Below are 21,478 nucleotides of genomic sequence, written 5' to 3'. Positions count from 1 at the left end.
TGTAACTCTTGCCTTTTTCCAAAGTGTGGGGAATTGTGAGCTCTGGATTGACAGATTGATATTTTTGTAAAGCCTCTGACCCGGCTTTACAAAAATATTTTGTTTTGTTTCAAAAAGGCTGTCATAATGTGGAAGAGAACCTTACTATAGCTCTATTTGATTGCATTTATTACTACAAACACTTGTTTCATTTGTCTGCTGTACTGAAAAACTGTGCTGTTTTGACTTTTTGCCTGTTCAGAAGTTTTTAAAAGACTTTCCAGAACATACTGTTGAACTTATTCCTCCATCCATGAAACAAAAAAAAAGTATAAATTCTTCTGCAATTTGTTCACTGTCACTAATTTGGCTCACTCCATTCCATCCAAGTTCTTGACAGTTGATGTTTTGCCTCATAATTTTATCAGCTTTTTTATTGTTTCCACATTATAAGCAGGCTTCCCTTGGCCTCTGTTATTGTCTTCAAGTAATAATCCTTACCTTTTTTTGTCACTTGGTTTCTTAAACCTTTGAAACTATTTATATCACTAAGTTTACTTTCAACAGACCTTTTAAAATCAAGATCTTTCTTTCATTCGTTTTCTAATCTCATCATTAATCCACAGTAGCGATCTCTTTTCCAAATGTTTTGGGTTTTTAACAAATTTAGACAATATCCCTTCAACCTTGTTCATTACTTCTTTACAGTAGCTGTGTACGTCATCATTATTATTCAAAAGTGTATTGTCTTGTTAGAATAATGACTTTGAGGCCATTTAAGACTTTAAGGATTGGCGGAAACTGTGTTCTTGGAATGCACAATAATCAGCCCGCGCACAATTTGGATGCTTCATCCAAGCGTGGTAAAATGTCTTATTTGGCTTACAGAATTTGCATTTGTGTGTCTTTGTGGGTGAGGCTACTCCATCTCAGGACCACGGACAGGTGCCTCTGCTCATTAGCATGAGCTTAATGTGATTGGGCGAGCAGCGAGCTTCTCCGACGATCCAGGAAGTGGCATCGGTTAACTCTTTCCTCGGGATCCGTCTCACGCTGTCGGGGGGGCCCCTGGCAGCGCTCACGGGAAATACATTTTGGGCGCCTGCTTCCTTTATATCTGTTCCTGGATTTCTTTTAGCCGGCTCACAGTCAGCTTTGCTGGCCAAAAAAGGCGAACAGAGCCTTTGGTTGATTGAAGGACGGTTAACATTGTGGAAAAGCAGGTAGATTCTGAGTTCTGCATCTATTGAATGTTAAAAAAGAGGGTAGAGCTCACCTGTGGTTTAGTCCAGGCATGCTGGGCAAACTCGGGGGCTCTGCACAACTTTGGATTTTCTTTTCTGTTGATCTCAAACCTGAAAAGATGAAGGAAATATTAACGGAATCCAAATAGTTGCAAATCATTTTGCCTAAATAGATTTCAAATAAAATTCTTAAAAGGGACACTGTATAAAATTTGACCAGTAGATGTCACTGTATTGTATGGTGGAGGAGTGGCCAACCTTTTTTTTAGACGAGAGCTACTTTTTTGTTACTATTGAGCTACCAGTTTGATATGCATTTCTAAGATAACATATTATTACCAGGCTGTCATTATTAGAGGTTAAAATAGGATCAGTCAACCACTAAACATCATGCCAATCACATTATCTAGAATTTAGAATGACTCATGATATACTTTAAGAACCAATCTGTGGGATACTCAGGTGGTCTTAGGGGCTACCTAGTGTCAGCAGATACCACATTGGAGAGTCCTGGGGCAGTGCAACGCAAAACGAATGCCACAAAGCACAAGAAAGAACACAAGCTACAGAGACCAAGTGTCCAAACGCACTATAATTTTTTGCCCAGCCGTTCACAAGGTTTTTGATTATAGTGGGTACTCTTAGCAGCAAGATGCCGGATCAAATTATCAGCTTCCTCTCTCTAAGAGAGCCTCATGTTATGTGAAATAAATACACATTTGTTGACTTACAAGTGTTTTAATAAATGCACGTTTAAATGATAGCTCATGCATTTTGCCTATTATTCAAATCAATATGTTCTTGTTTTTTTTTTTTACTCTCTTATTACCATGGGACCATTGGCGCCTGTTTTACAAGCGCTATTGAAATGACAGATCTAAAAAAAAAAAAAAAATGAATCAATGTAATTCTTAAACACTCACAAGGTGGCAGAAAGAACTCGCAATCGTATCGCACAGGCATCCCAGTGTGGCAACCGACTGCTCACAGGCAAAAAAATGAGACATACAGGGCATAATATGTAATGCATTTCGTAAATATTTTTTTTGTTACCTGTAAGCAATAAAGAAAACAGCATTTGAATCTTCTGAACATTACTTTATTAGTTTTGATTGTCAAAGTGGCAAAGAATTGGGGTACTCATGGGTCGGTCTCCAGGAATTGTTTCATCACTACCACACAGGCCCATAAAACGCCTGATCATCGTGAAAAGTAGTTGACAATATATGGACAACTGAGAGAGCAAGACTTATTTGTAAATATTTATAACAGTTCATATTTCAAGTTTATGTTGTCTTACTATGTGTTCATGTTTAGTTCCAGACTCTAATCCTGAAAAATCCAATTCCGTTTTTGTTTTGTTTTGTTTTAATTTCGAACTGATATTACGTTGTCTCAACACATAATTATGGAAGCTATTGCCAGATACTGCATGTTGTTCTACTGCATGTTTGGGTTATTCTGAGGACAAAAAAAAAAAAAAAAAAAAAAAAAAAGAGGGGCAGAGGTAATGATTCATAACATGATTTTGAACTCTCCCATGGCCAAAACAGCAAAAAAGTTCCAAGCAGCCTATATGATACTTGGTCAATAAAGGGTTAAATTAAGTTTTTTGCCACTAGGAGGAGCTAAATAATAGAATGTCTCTTTAAAAGTGGATCTATTGCAAACTTTGACTTCATTAAAAAGGCATGTATGTTTCAAAATAGTTAGTGGAAAAAGGTCATTTACACTATTAAAAAAACATGCACCAAATCTCCACAGAAACCGATTTTACCTGGCAGGGGTCTTTCCATCATGTAGCGACTGTATAAACCGTCCCTGGCCACGTGACCCTGTGGGCTAAAAAACCAAAGCAACATGGGGGGAACGGGTGGGGGGCGTTAGGTAAAGAATAAAAACAATGAGGGTACGATGAGCAAAAACGTACAACAAAATCAAAACCAGAACCAAGGCTGATATCACAGTGCAAGCAAACGAGATGGCAGCAGAAAAAGGAAAAACAAATCTAGTTTTTTCATTGTGTGAACATCATAAGAACCAAGGCCGTCCATTTGTGGATAAGGAAATTTGAATGCATTTCAAAAAGGCAACGGCAGAATTACAGTAAATTCCGGACTATAAGCCGCTACTTTTTCCCCAAACGTTCAACCCTCCGGCTTATTCAGTGATGCGGCCAATTTATGTAATTTTTCTAACAGCCGCCAGCGTACAAAAGGTAAGATTTAGACCGGTGGAATATATGCGCCGAGGAAGACTGCAACTTCTTAGCTTGTGCACAAATAAAATTAGCGTAGAAATATCCTCACCATGCAAATTGCAAAAAGAAAGGCACATGACACAGCTTTCAAGTTGAATGCCATCAAGCAGTCCGATAAAGAAGGAGACAGCTACTGCACGTAAACTTTACTTTGCGAGCGTGTTGCCAGCGTGTTTGAATAAGGGAGCGTGGGACGACATCTATGTGACATAGTCTCTTTCCCATACTGGGGAAGACGACTTTGATGACGTCAGTTATAAGGAGGAAGATGAGGACGGTTTACCGTGATTACTTCAAGTAGGATATGTTTTATAACAGAGCCGTTTACTGTTTTGCGAGCGTGTTGCTAGTAGCGTTTTGCTACCCTTCACAGGCACGTTTTCTTTTTTATGAAAGTTATAATATTATTATTAAAGCTTTGAAAACTCTCTTGGTTTACCGTCTTTCTTTGTAAATATGTGTAACCATGTAAAATATGTATTTGCAACTGTATATTTTTGTAATGTATTTATTTTAGAGACTTATTCTGATATGTTTTCCACGGGCGAATCAAAAAGAAGGGGCGAATACAACGGGGGCTGACAGGAAGTGGAGTAAAGGTGAGACGTGTTTGTGGACGCAGTGGACAATAGTGGATATATATTTTTTCCCACCATTACCTTTGGAAATATACATTTTTTTCCTTGAATTATTTTCAACGGGACCCGGACTTTGCAGGTCTGCATCAAACCTTAAGTACCGGTATTATTTTCCGTTCATTTTGCCGGCTGTGGTTTTTGGACTGTGTACTTTATATTTAGTTACAATCGCAGGACTCAAAGTCAGGTTTGGGTTAAAATTGGGATTGTATTACATGTTTTAATGTGGGCGCATGCGGTTTATATACAGGTGCGCCTTGTGTAAGTACAAAAGCGGTTATCCTCTTAAAATGTGGTGGGTGCGGCTTAGAATCAGGTGCGCTCTATAGTCCGGGATTTACGGTACAATTGAGAAAAGGAGGCTTTTCGTCACATCAGAGTCAACGCAGTCTTTCATCTGAGAAAGGCTGACGCTTGCAAACTACAGGGTTTTTATACCTTTTTCAAGGCCAAATTTAAGCACTTTTTAAGCACTTTCAAGGCCAATTTTTCCAGTATGTTTTCCAGCGCAGATCAAAAGAATTGCTTTCTGTTGATGACTTTGACGACCAAAACAAAGTCTCTATCTCTTTGTGGTATTTTAAGCTGTTCCTATCAAGGATTTATAATGTAGTTATGACAATGGGCTGCTATAAACTGACATGAATTCTGCCATTCTGCTTCAACAATGCAGGCGCAGCTTGGCTACGTCACACTTGTTTACAAACATTGAAAGGGCTCTGTACATGCTGGGTAATAATGGAGATGAACATGGAAGACAGAAAAAGATATAAAGAGAGCAAAAAAATAGCCAAAATGGAGATCTTTTTAATTACAGTGGGACCTCGCTACTTCGCGGTTCCACGTTCGCGGGTTCAGAGCTTCGCGGGTCTAAAAAAAAAATAATAATAAAAAATAATAATAATTTAAAAAAAAAAATATATATATATATATATATATATATATATATATATATATATATAAATAATTTTTTTTTAGGCATTTTTGAAGGGATGTCGCTTCTTCGCGGATTTTCATTTTTCGCGGGTGGTTTTGGTCCCCATTAACTGTGATAACCGAGGGATTACTGTATATTGATTGCGCCGAACCAGAGTTCATTGGATTTTTCAATCTTCAAGACTGCTGGTCTTTTGCTTTTTGTTTTACGCATTTAAATGTATATTTTTTGCAGGTTTTTTGTAGAGGATCTGTGTTTATATTGGTTGAAATGGAATTCATCTCATCTCATCTCATTAGCTGCACCGCTTATCCTCAGTAGGGTCGCGGGGGTGCTGGAGCCCATCCCAATCATCGGGCAGTGGGCAGGGGACACCCTGAACTGGTTGCCAGCCAATCGCAGGGCTGAAATGGAATTGTAAATAGTTAATTATTTTACATTTTATCATTCATTTATAGCATTTAAGTGTTCATATGGGCGGCAGTGGCTCAGGATGTAGAGCGCTCGTCAAGAGATCGCAGTTCGAATCCCGCCTCCTCCGTGTTACATGTCGAAGTGTAAGACACTGAACCCCTAATACCCCTAATATGAAGGTTAGCGCCTTACATGGCTGCACGGCCGCTATTGGGAAATGTGAAGCACACTGTAAAGCGCTTTGGGAAGTCTTGACTTGAAAAGCACTACATAAAATGCAGATCATTTCATATTTTTAGTTTAGTGTTTTGTATTTTCAGGGATTTTGTGCTGTTGTTTGACTTTAAATATGTTCATTGTGTAATTTTTTTTTTTAAATAGAGCCCTCCTCTTGGGTGCACACCAGTAGGGGGTGGTGACGCTTCACAACACAAAAATGACAATCCACCAGAGCAGGCGTGTCAGCATCATTTTCACACACTTTATTTTTTCTTCATTTATCATGTGGTCTATTGTCCGTTTACCAAGAAAGACGGCAATGGCAACAATTTCGAGCCTTTTCAAGCATTTCAACCAAAATTCAAGCATTTTCCTGACCTTGAAAACACGAATTGAAGCATTTTCAAGGATTTCAACGAAATCCGAAATACGAACCCTGCATCGGGTCATTTTAATGTATTACAAAAAGGCAACAGCAAAGTTACAAGGAGAAAATGAAGCTTTTTGTCGCAGCGCCAATGATTGGCGGCGCCATCTTTCCTCGGAAAGGGGAAAAAAAAGCTGCCGCTTGCAAGCTAGTCAATGGAACGTCATTTGTGAGCGAGTAAGGGAACTGTTGGATGTGAAAAAAAGGGAATCAAACAAGAATGGTGGTGAGGAGCAACATAAAAAGTGAAAAAAAAGATGACAGAAAGGCAAACAGTTTTAAGAGTGCGTCTCTTTGGGGACTGGAGCAAGATATAAAGCTGACGATGACAACATAAGCGAGCATTTACCTGCTGCGTCTTTCCCGGAGAAGCTCCAATCGGGCCCCTGCACTTGTGGGCATTGTCTCGGGGGCAAATGGGGACGTCCTGCTGGGTGAGGAGTCCACACTGACTGAGTATTGGGGCCGGGTGGAGCGGCGGGGGGAGCTGGGCGCCCCAAAGGGCCAGGGAAGACTCCGGCGCTCCTGATAAAGTGCTGCAAAAGGAAGGCAGAATCACCATGAGGCCACGCCCACAACACTTGAATCTTAAAAGTTATCGTCTGAATTTTATTCATTTGTTTTCATGCACAGTAAGCTAAAAACAGGGTTCGTAAACCTTTTCCAAGGCCAAATTCCAGCGCTTTTTAAGCACTTTCTAGGTAAATTTTTCCAGGACCTTCAAAGGAAGAAATCCAGGGCAAATAAAATTTTTTGATGGCTTTGATGACTAAAATATAATTGCTAACTTGCTACTAGCACATACTTAGTACTATTTTGAGCTGTTCCCATCTATGATTTACAATTTTTCTGTGTCAATGGGCTACTATAAACGGACATGAATTCTGCCATTCTGCTTCAACAATGCACGCCCTGCTTGGCGACGTCACACTTGTGTAAAAACACGGAACAGGTTCTATAGGTGTTGGGTAATAAATGAGTTTAATACAGAAGACGAAAAAAATACATAAAAAGCAGCCACATTTTTATTCATTTTATGATATTGATTGCTCTGAAGCGGAGCGCATTTACTCTTTCAATCTAACAGGATGCAAATTTGTTTGCTTTTTTTTTTTTTTTTTTTACTTATTTCAATTAATTTCTGCATGTTTTTCAGAGGATCTGTATCTCAATTGGTTAAAGTAGAATTGTAAATATTTCCTTTTTTAAGTTTATCATTTATTTAAAGAACTGAGAAGTTATGGTTTATTAACTTTACTGTTCTACATCTTTTTACTTATTTTTCTTGCTTTCATCTGTTCTCTTCTTTTTTCTTGTTCGTTTAATTTTTTTCTGCTTCAATTTCCTTTTCATTGTTTTCCTTTCTTTTTTGCTGTATTTTCCACTGTTTAAGTCCTGTTGTATATAATGTTACTTAAAAATCAGTCATATGTGGATTGAAGCTGCAATCTAAAGAGCCAGCTGTTTTTAGTCAGCCGAGCCGAAAAAGCTGCTTCTCGAAAAAGAGACGGAATTCCTATCACTATGACAAAGGGATATATGCTGGAAGGGGCTTCTCCCTCTGTGGGGATTGACGCACACACTGTGTGCTTTAGAAGCCAGGAGAATCCACGCTAGTGTCTGCTGACATACACAATATGAAGGAGATATGCGCTGCCCAGACTGCCATCAGTACTACATCCACTCTTCTTTGGGTAAGCATAGCGTGTCCGTGGAAGGGAACTGCCTCCGCCAAAACTCCCACCACACCCCTGCTAACACCCCTGGTGGTGTACCTTCTCTCTCCTGCACCGAATAAGGTTTGATCTCGCTGTCTGGCTTCTTGAGTGGAATTGTTCTCACCTGGGCCACTGCAAAAGACACGTATTTACAATAAAATATGAGCAACACTTCAATGTGGAAAAGATGAAAAATGACCTGTTTTGTTTTGGAAGAAGCCATCGAACACGACAAAGTTATTGACCTTGGGGGGAAAAAAAGAGGCAAAATGACTGAACTGCAACACCAACCTTTATCTTCAAAAACAAGCTCCAAAGTTGTGTCCAATTTCTTTCTGTGAAACGAATTGCTGGTTCTTGAGCAGGCTGGGCAACTTTTTGAGTGGCTGGACGATTTAGGTTGAAAAAAAATGTCAAAAATAGGAAAAAAACATTTAATTTAGTCTTTGTGTATCTATTGATGCAGGCTCGAATCTGATACCTCGGCGATAGACGAGGGAAAAAGGATAATGCAAGCATATTCAATTTTTCTCTTATTGTCGCTGCCATTTCTATGTTTGGGTGTTATCTTTTTTACACATCTTGTTCAGGCAAAAAAAAACATGATAAAAAATGGATACAAGTCTTTTTAGAATAGCAACAAAAGTATGCATTTCTGGAAAAAAAACATGCAGTAATTTACAAGTACATGTTTGATTTCTTTGTTTTTGTCTATAAATAAACCATTTCAAGTTTTGGACAGCTCATAGTTAAAACAAAGTAATAAATGATGCCGCTTGTTAAAGCATTAAATTAGATAATGTACATTGAAAAACTCCAAATCCAAAATGGCAAGCTAAATGTGAGAGGATGTGGAAGTAAAGCGACTGAGTGGAAGAAAGAGGAGATCGGAAGGATGATGACTAAAAGGAAGGTTAATGTGTTTGCCTTGAGTGAAACAAAGATGAAAGGAAAGGGTGAATTACAGCCTGGAGGTATGTGTGGTAGAAGGTCTGGAGTTACGGGTGGACATGCTTGTGAGTGAAAAAGCAAAGGAAAAACTGGTGGAGTGGAAAGATATATCTTCTAGATTGATGTGAGTGAGGTTAAAGTGGGGTGTGGAAGTATGGATGTTTGTAAGTGCATATGGACCTGGTTCAGAAAGAAACGCTAAGGAGAGAAAGGAGTTCTGGAAGGACTTGTCCGAATGTGTGGCAAGTGCGAAAGAAGGGTGGAAAATGGTAATACTAGGTGACCTGAATGCTAGAGTGGGTGATGGAACGGTTGAAAATGTGATTGGTAGATATGGAGTACCAGGAAGAAATGAGAGTGGGAAGAAATTGAATGAGTTATGTGTGGAAAATAAGTTGGTGATTGGAAATACGCTGTTTAAAAAGAGGGACGTGAATAAGTATACCTTTGACCATGACAAAGGTGTCAGAGTGGATGGTGGTGAGCTGATGGACAGAGCACTGATGGATTATGTAGTGGTTACGAAAGGGATGTTAAATAGATTGCTGGATGTGCATGTTTACAGAGGTGAAATGAGTGGTATGTCGGATCATTTTTATGTGGAAGGAAAACTGAGAATAGATGGATCGTGGAGGGCTAGTTATAAGAAGAGTGTGAAGGAAGAGGTGAAAATATCAGAGTTGAATAAGGCAGAAAAGGAAAAAGTTAAAAGAGAGGATAGGGGAAGAGTATGAACGGATTAGTAGAAGAGAAATGGAAAGTGTGGAAATGGAATGGAAGTAGTTTATTATAGCCTTATTCCCCTTGTTTTATAACATTATCTTCTCTGTTCCTTTATCTTCTTGCTCATACCCTCACTATGTGTAAAACTGGAGTGTCATGCCCAATTTCGTTGTCACAATATGTTAGCCCATTTGTAACAATGACAATAAAGGTATATTCTTCTTCTTCTTCTTCTTCTTCTTCTTAAAGAGGCAGTGTTGAGGAGTGCAAAAGAAGTGTGTGGAGTGAGAAAAGTTGGTCGAGGTATTAGGAAAGGAAGTGAATGGTGGAATGATGAAGTATAAGAGGCTGTGACAGAAAAGAGACGTGCCTTTGAGGAGTGGCTGCAAGATAAGAGTGGCGATGCGTATGAAAGGTACAAAGTGAAGAAAAGGTTGGTAAAAGCGGCAGTGGAAGCAGCGAAAAGGAAAGCAAATGATGAATGGTGTCGAAAGATAGGAGTGAACTTTGAGGAAAGGAGAAAAGTGTTCTGGAAAGAAGTGAAGAGAGTAAGAAACAGTGAATCTGGAAAGGAAGAGAAAGTGGAAGATAAGGATGGTAGATTGCTGGTTAGCGGTAGTGCAGTCAGGACGAGATGGGCAGAGTATTTTGAGGAGTTGCTAAATGTGGAGGATGGGAGAGAAGTGATAGTCGAGGCAAGCGATGGTATGGAGAGAATGCCCGTGTTGGGTGATTTATATGTGAAGCCTGTGGAAACATGGGAGTTGCAAGAGGCAGTGAAAGAAATGAAAGGGGGGAAGGCACCTGGGTTGGATGGTTGTACTTGAATGCCTGAAAAAAGATGCCACAGTTATGATTGACTGGTTGGTATGCTTGTTGAATGTATTCTTTTTAAGTGGTGTGGTTCCTGTTGATTGGTGTAGTGCATGTGTGGTGCCATTGTATAAGGGTAAAGGTGATAAGCATGAATGTAGCAATTCGAGAGGTATCAGTTTGTTGTCTGTCCGGGTAAGCTGTATGGAAGAGTCTTGATTAAGAGGGGAAAAAAGAGAGGAGAAAAAAAATTGAGATATAGGGAGAGAGAAGAAATAGAGACAGAGGGGCAGAGAAAGGGATGAAATAGAGAGACAGAGAGACAAAAAAGAAATAGTGACGGAGAGGGAGAATATCCCAAAAAGATAGATAAAGATAGATGGAAAACGTGAGAGAGTGTGTGTGAGAGAAAGAGAAAAATATACAGCTCCAGTTGCTTTGTGAGTGGTGCCTAGCTTTGGCGGCATCCAGTGGACACATTTTAATCTGCAAGTCATTTTACTTTTGTGCTTCTCTCAGGGAATTTGAATAAAACCCTTGGTGGGCCTATCCAGCCTGCGGGCCACATGTTTGACATTGATGTACTAACGTAAATACAAAAAAGATACATGACTCCATACAGGAACAAAATGAGTAAAAAATGGCCAATTTTTTTGGGCCAACACAAGAAGGCAGCTGTACCTGAGAAAGACTTTTGGTCAGGCCAAAATGTTTGGCCATGAAAGACAACAATTTAGGAGAAGGCCTGTCGTATGCCATCAGCACCGGGTCCACATTCTTGTGCTTGAAACACAAAAAGAAATGTGTGGGCGGAGTTAGTTAAAAACAAAAAATGTCTCCATACCCGCAGCATGAAATTAAAGAGCTCCAGTCCGTATCCATGTCTCTGCAAATTGTCAGCGATGAAGAAATCCAAAACACAGAGCGGCTCGGCCTCCACGTGCGAACCTTGGCGGTCCTTTTGAAAGAAAATCCATCCAAAATGGGCGTCTTCACTAAGATATCGTGACAGGAAAAACAAAAAAGCCTCACCAACAGAAACAACTTCTTGTAGCCGACTTTGAGGAAGCCCACAACAGCGCCAAGCCCTCTGTGGGAGGCAAAGATTGCCACAGTTACAACAGGGTTCATACACCTTTTTCATTGCCAAATTCAAGCACTTTCAAGGTCATTTTTCCAGTACATTCAAAAGAAGAAATCCAGTGACGATCGAAAGAATGTTTTTTTGGGGGTTGACTTTGATGACAACAATTAAGCCGCTATCTTGCTGCTACCACATATTTTGTGCTATTTTGAGCTGTTCCTATCGATGATCTTTTTGAGTCAATGGGCTGCTATGAACTTGCATGAATTCTGCCATTCTGCTTCAACAATACACGCGCAGCATGGCTACCGGTACGGCACACTTGTTTACGAACACGGAAAGAGCTCTATAGCTGTAGGGTGATAATGGAGTTTAATACAGAAGACAAAAAAGAATAAACGGAAAGAGCTCTATAGCTGTAGGGTGATAATGGAGTTTAATACAGAAGACAAAAAAGAATAAGTGATGTCCATATTAAAAACAGAAAAATTAGGCAAATTTGGACAAATTTGATTAATATCGATTGCTCAACGCAGAGTGCATTAAATCTTTCAGTCTGAGAGACTGCTCACCTTTTGCTTTTTTGTTTTATTTATTTTTTATAATTTATGTTTTGATGGTTTTTCAGAAAATCTATGTCTAAATTGGTGAAATTATAATTCTTAATGTTTTTTGTTGCATTTTATCATTTATTTAAAGCACTTAAGAGTTACATCCATCCATTATCTGCACCGCTTATTTTGTCATTTTGATTTTTCAGGGATTTTTTTGTTGTTAATCAACTTTAAATTTGTTCAGTGTGTAAATAGCTAAAATATTTGTTTTTCATTTTACAATTTTGGGTAGATGTGTAAATATTTTATATTCATGTGTTTTTCAGGAATCCCTTGTAAAAAATATGAAATGACTAATTACAAAATAATTTGGTGCATATTGCTTAATTATTATTCATAATAAATCATAAAAAAAAAAATCAGAGGAGCCGTTTGAGAGCCGAAACTCAGCACTTCTCAGTGAGACAGGCCAAAGAGCCGGTGTTATAAATAAAGCTGTCCTCTTGGGTGCAGCCAGTAGGGGGCGGTGACGCTTCACATGACAACGCCATAATGATTGAAAGCAGGCATGTTGGCGTCATTGTAACGCACTTAGAAAACAAAATCATTTATTGCATCAGGATGCCAAGAAGCATAGCAATTGCAACAATTTCTCACATTTCCAAGCACTTCACCGTAAGTTCAGGCATTTTTCCTGACTGAAAACTCAAAATTAAAATTCACACATATTTTATGATTTAAATCACCCCTACAAACCCAAAGATAATCTGTATCTGTATTATCCATAAAGAAATACCCATTTCTTTCCCCATCCTGCATCAGGTAGAGTTGATGATTCTGAGACTGCAACTTGCTGGCGCTTGTGATGGCTTTGCTGAGCTTTTGTGCCTGAAAATACAAATTTAGAAGTAAATCTTTATGTTGTTGTTAAAAGTGGGGTGCCTAGTTTGAGGTGTCCCTAAAAAGTTGAAAGTTAATTATTTTCTTCATTAAGTATGTGTTAACAATGCCCAGTTCAGAGAGCCGTTATTCCTTTTTTCTATTGCTGCACCTATCTTCATTTATTTTACTTTTATCAGGCCAGTTCGGGGCGGAACAAACCCCCAAAAAGATGAAAAAAGAAGAGTTTATTCGGGTGAGTCTAAGAAATTCCATTACTTTGCAGAGAAATGCTTTACACACATGTAGGGGCTTAAAGATTATTTATTTCCTCTACTACGCCATCACGTGGACAGAAAAATGTAAAACATGCTTGGTAAGTGAAACAAAACTGTGAGGTGTGAGATATTCTCTAAATACAAAAAATATATTTAAAGAGTGTTTTAGGAGACTAAAAGTGGCATGAATTGTTCAGTGTTAGTTTGTGCTTATGCAAAAAGTGAAAATGTGTAAAATAAAGTGCTTATTCAATTTTATTCCAAAAAAAAAACAATATTTTTCCCAAAGTTTTTGGACAAAGGCGGTTCCTTTTTGGCAGAGAATTTTATCTGCTTTAAAAAAAACTTCTTTCAAATGGTACAGATGGAGCAGGGGTGCATAGATATGTGACAGAAAGTAATAGGAAGTGCATATTTCTGTGATTACCAGTACTGAAGGGGAACTTCAACTCCTTCAACTCTTTGCCGCTTTTATTTGGACCCACACTCAAAGTTAGCGAATCATTTCCTGAATCAGTCACGTGGTGCACCCACTTAGTGAGCCTTCAAACGTCATCGCTCACGTCATTAACACACACTTCGACTTGCGGTTCATAAACCACTCATCTAAAATACTCTGCACACGCCCCAGGGATTCGAGCGAAGGAGCACATCATTAATGCACCCCAACTTTAATGACAATAAAAACTAGATCTGGTCCTCCCAATCTTCAGGACTTACCTTGGCTGAAGCTTCCCCCAGTTCATCGATGACGGTGGCTATTTGAGACTGAAGATCTGGCCTGCAATAAAAATAAAATTAATTGTATGTAGGTGTCACAATATTTCATCATCTGGACAGTCTAAACCTCTTGTGGGCAAGATTGTGGAAAAAAAAGTAGAAATTGACGCACGTCTGTCATCAATTATTAGCAAATTTTAAGGAAACTGATGATTAATATGGAAATGTTGTTGGACAAAGTAAAAATAAATCTTGTAAAGTGAAATAAATTGAATTTGACACTGTGGGGAAAAGTTGATATTATCAAAATGTCAGTGGCACCACAAATAGTGAAGTTATGTTTTTTTGTGACACCCTTAATCACAAGAAGTCTCAAACGGCTGTACAGACAATAAACAGACATCATCAACATGAACTAAAGGTACGTCATGAATAAGATATTGAATAGAAGTGTGTTTCAAGCCTACATTTAAACAATCCCACTGAGGTTGCAGATTGAATCTTAAGAGTGTAGAGCATTCCACAGCATTGCGGCCTGAACCTGCGGCTTTCTTCTTGACTCTTGAGATCACTAAAAGACCAGCATTTTCCGAGTGAAGGCTCCAAGCAGGAACATAGGGGGAAATTATACACATAATATAGGTCTGACAAGGTCTCTGAAAAGCGGGATGGTGCTTTAAACTAAAAACCAATGGCAACCAGATAATGAAAGTGCTGTATCCTAGTCATATCAGGAGGTTTTTCCTACAACTGGTAACCATGAAAACCAGCTATCTGTTTAATGTGGGGGTGGACCCCTAACAAAAGCGGCCTGGAGAGGGATGGGTGCTGCCAGGCTGTACTTGCCCAAGACAAAAAGTGGAAGTGGTGCTTCAATGACCCTCGTGGTTAAGGGACTCGTGAACAGTATACCTATTATCTGCTGATATGGGAGTACAGATAAATATATTAACTTATTTTGTTTGATTAAGCTATTTAAGATTTCACTACAAATATAAACAGATCCGATTAAAGGAAAATAGAATAAAAATCCCGATTTAAATCATTTTGATTACTTTCTTATTCTATTAAAAAAATAGAAAAAAAGTTGGAACCAAATAAAAAAAATTGGTTCCACTAACGGGCAGCACAGTGGTTAGCGCGTGAGCGGCACAGTTCTGCGGTCATGAGATTGAACCTTTCTGTGTGGAGTTTGCATGTTCTCCCCGTGCTTGCGTGGGTTTCCTCCAGGCACTCCGGTTTCCACCCACGTTCTAAAAACATGCATGTCAGGTTAATTGGCCGGTCCAAATTGTCCCTAGGTGTGAATGAGCGATGACCTGTCTGTCCCAGTGTGCCCTGCGACTGGTGTCCCCTGCGCATTACCCGAAGATTGAAAACAGTGCATGCGCATGGGTAGATGGTATCCTTACCTTTTAACAGTCCTCCCTGCAACAAGACTTTTATCCAAAATGGAAAACCTCTCGCAAAACAAGTGGTTGACATCAAAAGGGAACTCCATCCTCTTTGCCAACAATATACAAAAATATAAATAATGGGAGTAGCAGGTGCCTCCTAGCTAGCTAGCTATTTCAATCCTAGCTAGCTAGCAAAGCTACCGGCAACCAAGTCGATGGATGCGAAAACGGCAACAACCCAAACATCAATCTGTTGTGATTAAAAGAAAAATACAAATCGTTAGTAAATTTGTCTTCCCTGCGAGGAATAGAAAGAGTCGAAAAACGTTTGATTTGTTAGAAGTCAAGCATCGGTTACCCGGAGATGAGGGACCCGCGTGTACCGTAATAGTTCAAACAAACGCGGAAGTATCTACCGTAATTCCCACAAACGATGAAAGCTTTTTTTCAGCGACTCAGTGACGTCATAAATCTATTAACATCATAAATGATTGCAGGAAAAAAATGGTAAAAACAGTTTCAAACTCATGGCCATGACGTCATAAAGAAGTTCTTTACTCTGAAAACTAAAAAGTGCCAAAATGCAATAAATAAAAATAGTAACATAAATAAGACATTATAATGTTATCAGGTATGTTTTTTTTAATATAAGAAGAAAAAATATTTAATTTTGATACATTATTGGAATTTGAAGCCTACGATCTGAGAGTGCCGGTCTTCTGGTGATCCCAAGAGCAAAGAAGTGTTCTGCTGGTTCGAGAGCGTTCTCCATCCGGGCACCGGTGCTGTGGAATACTCTTCCCCCTGAGATCCGATCTGCAACCTCAGTGGAAATGTTTAAATCTAAGCTTAAAACTCACTTCTACTCCATAGCATATGAATAACCTACTCTTCTCGTCGGCTGAAAAATAGTCTGTGTAATACAGTGTAATAATCTGTGAAGCCCTTTGAGACTCTTCGTGATTTAGGGCTATACAAATAAAAATGACTTCACTTGACTAGTAAGTACATTTTTCATTCTAATCATCCTTGTTTTTATTAAATGCATACCTATAATATAACTGTTTGTTATTAAACTAAATTGTGTTTGTTTTCAAAAGGATGTTTTTATTTTTTGTATTTTGGCACTCCTGGGCATCCATATCTTATTCTCTTGCAACATTTTCTTCCATAAAACCTGTGACACATAGGCATTTTTCACATGTTAATTAAGCCATATTGACATACGGAGCAGCACGGCGGCGCAGTGGTTAGCGCGTGTGCCGCACAGTTCTAAGGTCTTGGGAACCTCCTGCGTGGGTTCAAATCCAGCTACCGGACTTACTGTGCGGAGTTTGTATGTTCTCCCCGTGCTTGCGTGGATTTCCTCCCACATTCCAAAAACATGCATTTCAGGTGGATTGGCCGGTCCAATTTGTCCCTAGATGTGAATGAGCAAGCGAGTTGTCTGTCCCTGTGTGCCCTGCGATTGGCTGGCAACCAGTTCAGGGTGTCCCCTGCCCACTGCCCGATGATTGCTGGGATGGGCTCCAGCTCCCCCGCAACCCTACTGAGGATAAGCAGTGCAGCTAATGAGATGAGATGACGACATACGTTACCGCATTAAAAGGGTGGACAAACTACGACCCACGGGTCAATATGTTATTTGGCTTTAATTCTGAACAATTCAAAACCAATTGGATGAAACTAATAATATTTTTCAAATCCAAATGGGATAGCAACTCCAAAGTTTGCCCAACCATCCTAAAAGTGGTGGGGCTTTTTGTAGTTTTCTGGAACGTCACAAGATGATGCTGCAAACAAATATAGAATCAAACGAGAATAAAAGATTGTTATCCTGGGCAAACCCAAACACGCTCTTCCCACCCGAAGACAACTGAGTGTAGGGGTGACAATCTGGGGAAAAAATGAAAATAAACAAAGGAGAAAACATTTAAAAAAAGGAAGGAAATAGAGAAAAGAAGAAGAAAATAATGAAGCAAGAAAAAAACAAGTAAAAATCTAAAAAAAAAAAATAAACGAAAAAAGGACAAAGAAGAAAGAAGAAGAAAAAGCAAGAAAAAAAGAAACCAAAGAAGAAAAAAAAGGAAAATGGAAAAGATGAAACAAATAAGGAAAAATAAGCAGAATAAAAGTTGAGTTTATGGGGGTTGTTCAGTATATTAATACTAATTGTGTAATATTCTGCACAAAAATATTTTTGAAAATCTATAATTCTGCTAAATTTTAATCATTATAATTTACATCTATTTTTCACTCTGCTCGGAACTTTTAACTCATTAAAACGTTTTTATATTGGGCAGCTTAAAACTGGAATCTCTGCATGACACAACAAAATGTCGTTGAAAATAATAAAATAAAATAAATAAAACTGCTCAGTGCAACAAGAAATAAAATTACAAAATATGATAACAAACTATAAATTCAAAAAAAGATAAAAATGAAATACATCCCCCAAAAAACACTGGAAACAGTGCTGTGCAAAAATATTTCGGGTATAATAATAGTTGTGCCAACCGCCCCACCACCTTCCCCCCTTGCATTTGATTTGCCCCCTCTGAAACTCGGCCCTGGATTCAAGGAGAAAATCCTGCTAGTTGACATAAAGAAAAATACTGCAATTTGACTATCATGCAGACTCTTAAAAAAAACAATTTTGTCCAATAAGAACAAGTTGATGTTCAATACATCCCCCCAAAAAGGTGACACATAAAGATCCAGTTTCATCCACGTCTTCAAAAATTCCTTTGCAGCTCTTTCCACATCTTGGTGTTGGGTGGTGCACACCTTGGAAAACACAACAGCAATCCCACCTTGCGTCATCACCACTCTTGCCTCACCACGGCGTTTCCTTCCTCCTAAATTGTCTCAGGTTACAAACTCAATGAGGAGTTGTGGAAAAATAAAGAAAAAGTAAGAAAGTTTGCCCTGAAGTTCGATCACGAATGTATCACCACTCATATCGAGCAATCGTTGTTTTGTCCTCACGAGTATTATGTGATTTTTTTTTCTTTTTCGTTTTTAGGGGTAGGGGGCGCGAGGGGATTTCTATTTCCGAGGGGGGCGTGACAGAAAATATTTGAGAAGCACTGGCCTGTTCAAAATGACCAAAAACAAACAAAATGTAGCAGCTTTCAGTTACAGCAGATTTGAGATGTGATGGTATCCTGGATAAAATATATTAGCATACTTAGCTGACGTTAGTGTTTTACCATCCATCCATTATCTGGATCCCGTCCCAGCTGTCTTCAGGCAGTGGGCAGGGGGACACCCTGAACTGGTTGCCAGCCAGTCGCAGGGCACACAGAGACAGACAATTCACTCACTCATTCACACCTAGGGACAATTTAAACCAGCCAATTAACCTAACATGCATGTTTTTGGAATGTGGGAAACTCACGCAAGCACGGGGAGAAAATGCAAACTCCACACAGGAGGTTTGATCTCATGACCCCAGAACAGTGCCGCACACGCGCTAACCACTGCGCCACATTGCTGCCCTAGTGTTTTACCTTTGCCATTAAAAGCAACGTGGACCCGTAAGTAAGCATCCAGACGTTTATAATCTTTTAGATCAGCACCGGTGTATGGGGATACTTCATTTACAATATAGTAGTTCAGATGGTTTAGATGCGTAAATATGTTAGGAGGAAGACGTTATAGGTCATTAGCAAGCCCTGTCTTTATTTGAGTCGACTCAGGAGGGAGAAAGAAGGTCGACTTTGGCCGGAGCACGCCCATGTGCGAAGGGTCCACTTGCTCCTTCCCCAGACGCGGCCTATGATGGAGGGACAGAATCCATCGTGTGTATCCCCCACAAAGAAAAACAATCAAAGAACAATGACGGGTGGATATTAAAACAAAGCTGCGAAAGAACCCAACCCGAACATAATGATTGACAATTTAGGCTCGGGCTTAAAATCTTACCTCTAACTCTGGCATCGTTTTGACCAGTAAGAAAATCTCCTTCCGATCCACTTGACCTGAATCCGCAAAACATTCACCTCCAGCCAGCATGTCACATTTCCTTCCAGGGGACATTTAACCAATTTTTACTATGCCTCACTATATACTACATTGCAGTTACACACCAATGCAAATATTTTTTCTGCAGGAATGATGGACACTTTGAAGCACTTTTGAACTGTTAGCCCAGTTGACCAAAAGGACGTTTTTTTGCCAGGATATGTCCAGCGTTGTGGCCACCAAACCACACCATGATATAGGGCATCTTGAAATCAGAAACACGAGGAGCTGGCGTTATCATCACTTTAATTTTCTGGAGAAGCATTGAACCCTTTTCTGAGAGACAATCAAGCTTTGGCTTTGGCATAGTTTTAACTAGAAATAAATCCCCTTCCAAGCGACTTGAGCGAAGTCATCCAAGCCTTCTTTTATCTCCAGCCAGCTTGTCCCATTTTCTTCCAACATGTAGCTGACCTGAGCTGTGTTAAGAAATCTAAGAAAATTGTGAAGGATTACTTTCAACTCCAGACATTGCATGTTTAAACTGTTGCCCTCAGGTATATGATTTAGGACCATCAAATCTAGAAGTAATAGATAGAAAAACAGCTTCAACCCCCCGCGACCCCACTGATTATAAGCAGTGCACATAATGGATGGACAGCTTCTACCCCAAGGCAATAATCACCCTCAAAACTGCAAAATGATAACCATGCTTAGATGGAACGTGCATGACAAAAGATGATTCAGGTATTTATTATACTTTTTTTTCCTACATCATATTTCTTTTTTTTATACTATTCGCCCTTAACTTATTATTTTAAACTGTGGTACTTTATCCCGTAAATTTTTGTTGTGCATTTCACATGATACATTTCTGATAAATTCTATTCTATTCAACCAACTTTTACCATGGCTCACTCTACCTACCTTACCTCACCTTATCTTACCTTACCTTACCTTGAAATTTGAAAAAAATGTTGGGGAACAGCCCACTGGAGTTGCTGGTGTTATCATAACTTGTCGTGGTCCCTGCAGTCTCTCTTTTATCCAAAATGTGCCAGCTTTACGCAATTTTCTAACCCCCTTCACTTTTTCTCTCCCCAGGTTTTTCCAATTTGACAATCAGCCACCTCTGCTATGAATACCAAGGGCTAGCGCCTCACTTTGCTTAATCGTTTTTGCTTCCTTTAGTCTTTCACACGCCAAAGCGACAAGTTTCGCCTCCCACGACCTCCTTCAATTTCCTCCAAGTTCCAGTTTCTCCACTACAAGACATGCTACTCCAACCCTCTTTTCAAAAGTATTCCGAGTCTTCTTTTCAAGATTCTATCCACTCCAAGATCCCTTCTCAAGTCCCCCTCTCAAGTTTTCCCCTCCTCGTCCCAAGACCTGCCACTTCAACCTTCTTCTTAAATGTATTTCCAAGTTTCCTTTAAAGAATCTCCCCATCCCAAGATCCTCTCTCAAGTTTCCCTCTTAAGCTTACCTCTCAAGATCTCCTCCTCTGCTATCCCGGTCCCACTCCCCCTTCTCGCCGGTAAAGTATTTTGTTGTTGTTTGCTGTTTAAATAAACGTTCCCCAGTGGGGTTAGACCACTACCCTGTGTCCCGCATTTGGGTCTGTCCGACACCTTTTGACTGTAAAAGATTTGAACATATTTCGGAGAAATGATTGTCCATTGACTCTGGCACCATTTTACTAGAAATAAAGCTCCTTCCAAGCCACTTAAGCAAAATCAACAAACCCTTCTTTCATCTCCGGCAAGCTTGTCCCATTTCCCACTGGAGTGCATTTGACCAATTTTTGCTATGCCTCACTTCCTTTTTTGTGCAGTCTCCCACCCATCTGCACATTGTTTTCTGCAAGACTGACGGTCACTTTAAAGCACTAATGAAATGGGAGCCAAAATGGCTTTTTGTGGCAGCAGCCGTCTGACGTTGTGGCCACCAAATCACGCCAACCTCCAGGAAGCTGAGGTCAGGCGTGTGTTTTCACGTCATGTTGAGAAAAACAATCAAATGAGCAAACAAATGGACAGTGTGGGCTTTGCTATTTTTGTTACAAGCAAGTGGATGCTTCCACTTTGTGGCCTCCCAAACACAACGTGAAAAACACGCATGAGGAAGTGCGAGAGTTTCTTAGATCAAAGATGACAAAGTTAAGCTTGAACCGAACTGAATGACATTACAGCTCCTGTAAGTGGGCGTGGCCACAGTTTCTAAGTTTTCCTTAGTTTTGCTTCTCTCTTAACTCACCACGAGTGATCTCATGGGACT

The 21,478-nt window shown here is 39.5% G+C and overlaps 1 protein-coding gene across 5 annotated transcripts; it reads right to left on the bottom strand.

Moving 5' to 3' along the window:
- Positions 1-825: 825 nt before the first annotated feature.
- atat1 (alpha tubulin acetyltransferase 1) lies at positions 826-15,642 on the bottom strand. Of its 5 annotated transcripts, none has more exons than XM_088328334.1 (13): positions 15,594-15,642; positions 15,251-15,485; positions 13,839-13,899; positions 12,758-12,849; positions 11,356-11,413; positions 11,168-11,281; positions 11,005-11,106; positions 8,036-8,081; positions 7,894-7,968; positions 6,468-6,654; positions 3,001-3,065; positions 1,256-1,334; positions 826-1,161 (listed from the first exon to the last, which is right to left on the bottom strand). In XM_088328334.1, exons 2-13 carry the CDS (start codon positions 15,337-15,339, stop codon positions 909-911), a joined length of 1,221 nt encoding a protein of 406 aa, XP_088184460.1. In that variant the 5' UTR covers positions 15,340-15,485; positions 15,594-15,642; the 3' UTR covers positions 826-908. The 5 variants fall into 5 exon arrangements, with proteins under 5 accessions (XP_088184460.1, XP_088184462.1, XP_088184459.1 ...); XM_088328336.1 differs by adding an exon at positions 14,306-14,409 and having other exon boundaries at positions 15,251-15,638; XM_088328333.1 differs by having other exon boundaries at positions 15,251-15,638.
- Positions 15,643-21,478: the final 5,836 nt, after the last annotated feature.

This window comes from Urocampus carinirostris, chromosome 2, assembly GCF_059441175.1.
Source record: "Urocampus carinirostris isolate Australia breed hairy pipefish chromosome 2, RoL_Ucar_1.0, whole genome shotgun sequence".
Lineage (NCBI taxonomy): Eukaryota > Metazoa > Chordata > Actinopteri > Syngnathiformes > Syngnathidae > Urocampus > Urocampus carinirostris.
The sequence above is the reverse complement of the archived record's forward strand: the minus strand, read 5'-3'. Positions and strand labels throughout refer to the sequence as shown.